The sequence below is a fragment of the Adiantum capillus-veneris genome, chromosome 13 (assembly GCF_014529385.1).
Source record: "Adiantum capillus-veneris isolate H3 chromosome 13, ASM1452938v2, whole genome shotgun sequence".
Lineage (NCBI taxonomy): Eukaryota > Viridiplantae > Streptophyta > Polypodiopsida > Polypodiales > Pteridaceae > Adiantum > Adiantum capillus-veneris.
In genome coordinates this window covers 96,303,832-96,311,889 of record NC_140943.1, presented here as the reverse complement: position 1 = coordinate 96,311,889, position 8,058 = coordinate 96,303,832, and the positions used below count along the sequence as shown (strand labels likewise).

The 8,058-nt window shown below is 43.7% G+C and overlaps 1 protein-coding gene across 1 annotated transcript; it reads left to right on the top strand.

Annotated features, from left to right (window-relative positions):
• Positions 1-357: 357 nt before the first annotated feature.
• On the top strand, positions 358-4,556 carry LOC147444485 (pentatricopeptide repeat-containing protein At2g33680-like). Its single transcript, XM_086527087.1, has 2 exons — positions 358-562; positions 715-4,556. The coding sequence occupies exons 1-2, from the start codon at positions 434-436 to the stop codon at positions 3,205-3,207; spliced, it is 2,622 nt and encodes an 873-aa protein (XP_086383213.1). The 5' UTR covers positions 358-433; the 3' UTR covers positions 3,208-4,556.
• The last annotated feature ends 3,502 nt before the right edge of the window (positions 4,557-8,058 follow it).

Sequence of the window (8,058 nt, the reverse complement as noted above, 5' to 3'; positions counted from 1 at the left end):
ACTTCACACTATACATACGTATGGTTTTTGCTCTTTTTTTTCAAACACAAGCATCGCAAATGCACGAATGCATCTCGTTTCATTTTTATTATAATGTGAAAATGTTTACACCCATACATCTTTTAATGCAAAATCTCATTTCTAATACGAGGTCATGGAGTTTTTGGGGAAAGCTTCGAGGAGAGATGCTGTAAAGCCATCATCACGAGCTATTCCACACGGCAAAATCCACACCACTATCACTTGTTTACTACTTACAATATACATAGTGAAGGAATCAAGGCACACTAGTTTCTTGAAGGCAAGCTCGAATTCTAGCTGGATTTTGAAATTTTTACCCGGTTAAAAATCCACTAAACCCCGGAACACTGGTCCAAATTCTTCTACTTCTGCTTCTTCTTCGTTTGCTTCTTTCTATGTCCGTAAGGTAGCCATGGAAACTTTGGCTTCCTGCCCGCCAGTGCAGGTAACCGCAGATAACTTCTCAGTATCGAACGAGCCGACTCAATGGAAGGAGCATCTGAGAGATCCATATCGATCTTGGGACAGCCTCAGCAACACGGTCTCTCTCTCTCTCTCTCTCTCTCTCTCTCTCTCTCTCTCTCTCTCTCTCTCTCTCTCTCTCTCTCTCTCTCACACACACACACACACACACACACACATACACACACACACACAAACAAACAACCTTCTTACTTCATTTGGCTGTTGCAGGCAAACCCAAATTCACCAGTGTTTACCCACAAGCTTCCTGCAGACTTTCCACAGTTATATGCCCCCTGCGATTCACATTGGCTGAAAGAAGGCATGTTAAACATTCAAATACTAGAGGAAGCCCCAATGACGAGGATAGTGCCTCCGCATTTAGTGGCGATGAAGCTACATAAGCTTCAACTGGGTGATTCTTGGAAAAAGCTACGCATGGAACGGATACTCTCCTCTTTAGAAGAAGGGTCGTTGACATCACATGAGGACATGGCTTACATTGTCAAACAATGCAGAAAACAAAAGAATGTCAATCACGCAAAACGCATACATGCTTACATGCAAAAAAGCGGTTTGGAAGCTCATCCACTTTTAGGAAATCACCTCATCCTCTTGTTGGTGGATGTAGGAAACATGTGCGATGCTCAGTATCTTTTTGACCACCTGACATATCCAAACGAGGATTCATGGAATGCCCTCATCATTGGTTATGTCAAATGTGGTGATCCCCAGCAAGCCCTCTGTTTGTATCAAAGAATGTGTCAGAGCACCTCGATACATCTGGATGAGCATATTATCGTGTCTCTAATAGGAGCTTGTGCCAAGCTGAAAGATCTTAAGTGTGGCCAGAAGCTTCATAAAGATGCCAGTACCAATGGTTTGTTGCTGAATGATGGCCTTGTCGGTAATGCGTTGGTGGATATGTATGCAAAGTGCGGGTCCTTTTCCAAAGCACATGATGTCTTTGACAAACTTCCCTCTCGAAACGTCGTCTCGTGGACCACCCTGATTGCTGGCTATGCTGAACATGGGCAAGGTGAGAAGGCACTTAAATGTTTTGAACAGATGAGACAAGAAGGTGTTCACCCAAATGCGATCACATTTCTTTGCAGCTTGAAAGCTTGCGGCATTGCAAAAGCCTCAGACAAGGGGCGAGAATTGCACGAAGAAATAGCCCAAAGTGGGCTGGAAAAGGACCTTGTTGTTGGTAGCACATTGGTTGATATGTATGCAAAGTGTGGTCTCCTTTCAAAGTCTCATGAAGTACTTAGTCAGCTACATGGTCGGAATGTGGTCTCTTGGAATGCATTAATTGCTGGGTATGCAGAGTATGGGCCTGGTGAACAGGCGTTGGTCTGCTTCAGACAGATGCAGTATGATGGCTTATCTCCAGATGCTGCTACCTTTGTATGCAGTTTGAAAGCCTGTGTAAGTATAGGAGATACAGATAAAGGCCGCGAATTGCACGCCGAAGCTGCAAGGGCTGGATTTGAAGGGGATCTTTTAGTAGGAAGTACTCTGGTTGATCTATATGCCAAATGTGGTTCACTTATAGAAGCACATGAGGTATTCAACAAACTCCCCGTTCGGAATGTTGTATCGTGGACTGCCTTAATAGCAGGATATGCTGAATATGGGCAAGGGAGGGAAGCATTGATTCTTTTTGAGAAAATGCAACATGAGGGTATCTCCCCAAATGCAGTCACATTTGTTTGTAGCTTAAAAGCTTGTGGCAGCATAGGGGCATCATACCAGGGCCAAGATTTGCATGCAAAGGCAATAAGCAAGGGGTTGGATAGCCACCTTCTTGTTGGTAGTGCATTGGTTGATATGTATGCAAAGTGCGGCCTGATTGAGAAGGCCCAGGAGGTTTTTGATCAGCTTCCAACACACAATGTAGTCACATGGACTGCGTTGATTGCAGGGTTCGTGGAATCAGGGCATGGTGAAGATGCCCTTTTGCAACTTGAAAAAATGCAAGAAGAAGGAATTTCGCCAAATGCTGCTACATTTGTTTGCAGCTTGAAAGCCTGTGGCAATTTAGGATTCACAGATAGGGGAAGAGAATTGCATATTGACATTGCTAGAAAGGGTTTGGAAAAGGATCCTCTTGTAGGAAGCACTTTGGTTGACATGTACGCAAATTGTGGCACGATGGAAACAGCTCAAGAAGTGTTTGATAAGCTTAGAGGTCAAAGTGTAATTTCATGGAATGTCTTGATGGCTGGTTATGGTCAATTTGGGGAAAGTGAGAACTTATTCGACACTTTTGATAAGATGGTAGGCAAAGGAGTGAAGCCAAATTTTGTCACATTTGTCAATGTACTCAATGCATGCAGTCATGCAGGTTTAGTGGAAAAGGGCCAGAGTTTTTTTGAGGTGATGAGCAAAGATTTCGGCATTGTCCCAACTGTTGAGCATCAAAGCTGCATGGTGGATTTGCTTGGTCGTGCAGGCCAACTGGACAATGCGGTAGGTATTGTAAAGAAGATGCAAATCCACCCTGATGTGCTTGTGGTGTGGCGCATAATTCTTGGTGCTTGCCAGAAGTGGGGGAACATGGAGCTTGGAAAGGAAGCCTTTCTACATGCTGTAGGCATGGACGAGAAAGGTGGTTCAGCGTATGTGTGCATGTCGAACATCTGTGCAGATTATGATTTGCAGGATTGGAGCTCTGCAGATGAGAGTTCAGCCTGGAAAAGTTTTGGGTTTAGTTGGTGAGAACACTCCCTAGGTAGAGATAGGGAATCAACTGGTTGGAGCATTGCCTTAAATGTTAGATTAGGATCAGAGATGTCTCGGTGCTTTAGTACTGGTAATGGCCACCAATACAGAAAAGACAAAACAGGAGTAGCTAGGTAGAGTGAAGAAATCTTACAAACTATACATTGGTTGATTTTTGGGCAATCCATGCTTCTTATGTAGCATGAACGTACCCATGAGACTAGCTTTCACAGTAGTTGATTTGAGTTCTATCTGACTTGACTGAGACTTGTCATGCTCGCAAGTCACGGCTTTACATAAATGCCTTCATCTTGCTGCTCCTCACTGTCAATGCAGGGTGAAGCAAGCTGACTGATAAAGCGGGTGGATGATTCTGCCTTGCAATTCTTAAATTTTGTAGCCATGATATCAATAAGCTTCATTTTGTCAGGTTTAAAATTTATGTAAATTGGGAATATCTATTGACTTTCAAACGTCCCTTTCTGCACCTTATGAAATATATGCAGTTTAAGGCCTTCTCAGGGACTGGGCTGGAGGTCCTGTGCGGAGTTTGCCTTCTCATTTTGAGACAAATGAGCAATTGAAAGAGTGCCAAAATGACATGTCAGCCAAGAAGAGCGAAGCGACTGCACTAATGTAATATCCTTTACTATAGCTTAGGTGGAACAAAAAATGAATGATTTCTCTATCAAAGATTGGACATCCACTATCCAGGAGCAATTGTAAATTGAAGTTTTGGCAGTTAAGCTCAAAACCTCCTGAGGAGGCCTTTAAAACTTTAAACCTCACAACATGCCCTTGTAATGCTTTCTCAGAATGGCACCAACAAACACAGCTCAAGGTGTTGATTTCCTTTCAAGCATGAAGGCCTCTGGCTTATAGAGCTGCATTGTAACAAACAGAATCCACGACTGGAGGTTCTCTGCAGAGTTTGCTCTGCTTTTGAAACAGATCAGCAGTTGAATTAAAAGGAGGTTGCCAAATGTAAATCACGTCAGCCAAGAGGAGTGAAGCAATTGCAACAATAGTAGTGTAGTTATCAATTGAACTTGAGCTTAAAATCTGAGAGTGAATACTATATTTGGCAACAATGCAGCTCTTTAAGCCAGAGGCCTTGAAGGGTTTGCGGACTACATGCCATGTCCATTAGCAGTGCTTGATACAGAAGCAGATAAGTTCGCCGAGAAGCAGGTGTCCTTCCTAAGGGGTTAGTAATTAATGTAGTTACCGATTGAAGTATTGCATTTAGGCTCAAAAATGTGAGAGTGGATAGTGTTTGGTAATATTCCAACTCTATAATCCAGTGGCCTTGATACTCAAGTGGCTATCCTGAGGAGATTAGAGGATATTGTCTTATGTTTGAAAAGAAATGAACACATTGAGCTGTGTTTGTTGGTGCTGATTTTGTTCTTTTTAACTTCAGCATAATTATAGATCTTGTAAGTCAACCACATGCAACCCACTTGAGATTGCAGGTGTCAGTTTATAGATCTTGTAGCTCAACCATATATAGCCGGCTTGTATTGCAACATTTAAGGTGTATAATCTCCAACTTTACATTTACCTTTGAAACTGTTGATCTTATTGAGCGACTTTTATATGGAAAAGTTACTGTGATTAATGCTTAATTTTGAATTCGTTTTGGGATCCAGAGAAGTTTTTGATGTTTATTGATGAAAAATTGTGGGAGTTTCTTTTACTGATAAGATGGCTTCAAAAATATATTTTAATGATAATGCTCTTAAAAAATGGTCACCCCTCTTTCTTCATAAACCCGTAACTTGTTTTGAAAATTTGAATTGAAACGCCTCCCTTGTAATTGTAGATTTGTATCTGATACGAACTATCATATACCCTCTCGTCAAGCGCTTTGTAAGGTGTGGAGCATGCGAATGCATTCGTATGAGAAGGAGAAAGAGAGGAGAATAGGAGACTGGTGTGTGGGTGGAGCTACCACTATGAGAATGTGAGAGAGCTCCCTATTTTCTTCATATAAAGAATAAGGGAAGCTGTGTATAGTGGGCGGCCGGATAAAATTTGACATGTCCAGTATGGGTAACAGGTATGCCTTTACCTCAATAACCTCCCACTTAAAGGCGAGTGTGTCGATAAGTGAAACTACTATAAGACCTGGCAAAATATACATGAAGATGTGTGAGAGACTCTCTCAACCTACGTCGGTAGCCCTCTCAAAATACATGCATGCCGTCGTGTAGGCTCTAGCGATTTGCAAAAGCATGTATCTCTAATAGAGTGCTCATGCATATCTTGCAAGTATCCCAATAATAACTTGCATAATTTCTTGATACATCATGATAGTGTTAGTCATCACATGACTGACAACACCAACTACCCACTGCAACTACTATCTTGGGTCTTGACACTAGGAGGTTGTACATGAGACTCCCAAAGGCCGATGAAAACTGCGTGATATCTGTCAACCAGCCCCTAGTATCTGTATCAACAGTCAGTGCAACCTCTACCAATCTATCTGTAGCAGACACCTCAATGCTATGTGCATCATCAAGACTACTCGTCACATATCTTGACATCACCATATCAGTCTCTAGCATGAGTGTATCTCGTGCCCTTGAGCGGTTCCAACTAGGACTAGAGTATCTATTTGGCACTGATTGCGGAGAGCCTACCTACTACCAAGAGGCTATTCAGATGGAAGATAGAGTGAAGTGGGAGCATGGAATGCAATCTGAGCATAACTTGATTATGGCATCTGAGACTTGAGAAGTGACAGACTTGCCAAAGGGCAAACAAGCCTTGCCTTGCAAATGGGTGTATAAGAAAAAGTACACAGCAGAAGATCCCGATCGTAAGTATAAAGCTAGATTGATTGCTAAGAGATTCAAGTCGAAAAAAGGCATTGACTTTGATGAGATTTTCTCTCCAACAGTCAAGATGACTACATTGCGCCTTGGGTTGGACTAGTAGCCACCGAGATATGGAACTTGTTCAAAATCCGGGGATAAACAGCTCTCAACCAACAATGAAGCGCATAATCATATACGCAAGTAGTGAGCAAACATACTGCTCAAAACACATCCCTAGAAAAGCTACCTGTAAACTCTAATAAGTGCGAATAACATGTACCCGAGTCTGTAGAACCTATCGGAGCGACTCCGATATAGAACACCTGCAATGCCACATACATGAACAAGGCACCTATGGAGAAGAGAGATCACTAAGGTAGCAAGAGATAGGACATCTGAGAGAAATGAAATGAAATGCTATATTAACGTCTTCAAAAGGCCAAAATGACCTATGAGACCAAAAACTTACAATTGGTGAATCTGATACCATGTCTGAGTACGGAAATTACAAAGTTATAAAGAACTAACACTAAAACACTAAGGAAAGAGGAAATGGGGGGGGGGGGGGGGGGGGGGGGGGGAGGGTTGTGGGTTCAGATAAAATCTCTCATCGGTCGTTGTCGGATCTCATCGACCTCCTCCATGGTCAGTACTCTGGTTGGGCGTCTTGCATGTCGAGCTAGAGTGATCTGTATCTTCTGTTGCAGCCTTCGTCGGTAGTGGGAGACCCCCCGAGGTCGAGGGCGTCTGGATCTCCCAAGCTAAGTGGCTCGGTCAAGCAGCATACCTCTAGTATGAGTAGGCTCTGAGATTTTCTGTAATGACCGCTCCGTTGGCTCTCCTCTAGCTGGTGTAAAGAAATCTGTAATTCGTCTCTGAGATTGTCTTTCCCCTTATGTCCTCAGCAAGCTCTCCCTAAGTCTGTGCAGCTCTAGCAGGAACAATCCGAGACACCTCTAATCCTTGTATCTCATGACTCTAGAAAAAGGTCCTAAACCTCCTCTGAACAGGCAGTGGAAGCGGCTGCGTATCTCATAGTATGCCGGGCAGTGACATGTAAAGTGCAGCTCTGTCTTTGGCTCTAAGTTACATAGGTGACATATCCTGGCCCCTGCCAGCACCCCTCGAAATCGGCCAGTCTCAATCTGGAGCTGATGTGAGGATGTGCGTATTTGTCCAATAGTGCATCTTATCCCATGAGATAAGTGTATACCCATGTATGCAGGCCTAGTCACAAAGCCGTCCTCCATGAGTTGGAGAAGATGCCCTCTGTAGAAGGCCATCTTCGAGCCCAGCTCCGGTGTGGGCTGTATCCATGTGCTCCTGGTATCTAGCTGAATCAAATCCTAACGTATGAGTCTGGTGATCTCTGTCCGTATGAGAGACAAGGAGGGTGCATCCAAGGAGCATTGAAGCGGAGGTAATCTATGACTGAAACCATGCTGTCATCTGTCCATACCAACATGCTGTATCGCCTTGTAGAGCTAGTTGTCGAGATGACTCCAGGGCAAGCCGAGCGTATCTATCCCTAGGGAGATCCCATAGACTGTGCATAAAGGATACTAATGCCTCCACCGTGGGGGGGGGGCCTTGGCTTGGATAATCTCATGTGGTACTGAGGCCTTAGCCCGAATCATCCGAGCAATCATAGAGACCAAAGGCCTCTCCATACATCTCCATCCATCTGTGTTGCCAGATCTTCCATGGTGGTCTACTGAGGGTCCCCACACCTGAACTCCATAGAGCATAGTTGGAGTCACTAGAGTGTCAAAAAGCCAAAGCTTTGTTCACGGTTCCTGAAATTGAACCTGTGAACACATCCTTTCCAGTCCTCTCAAAGCTGCATATGCTCTCGTCAGTCTAGTCTCTGATGCTCTCCTTAGTGAAAACACCGGTCCACCGAAGACTACCCAAAGATAAGTATATGCATTTGTGTACTCCAAAGTCTCCTGGCCATAAGTAAATGTGGGTGCTGACCTCCTGACCATTGTGGTGTGGTGTTGAACACCATAACCTTGGTTTT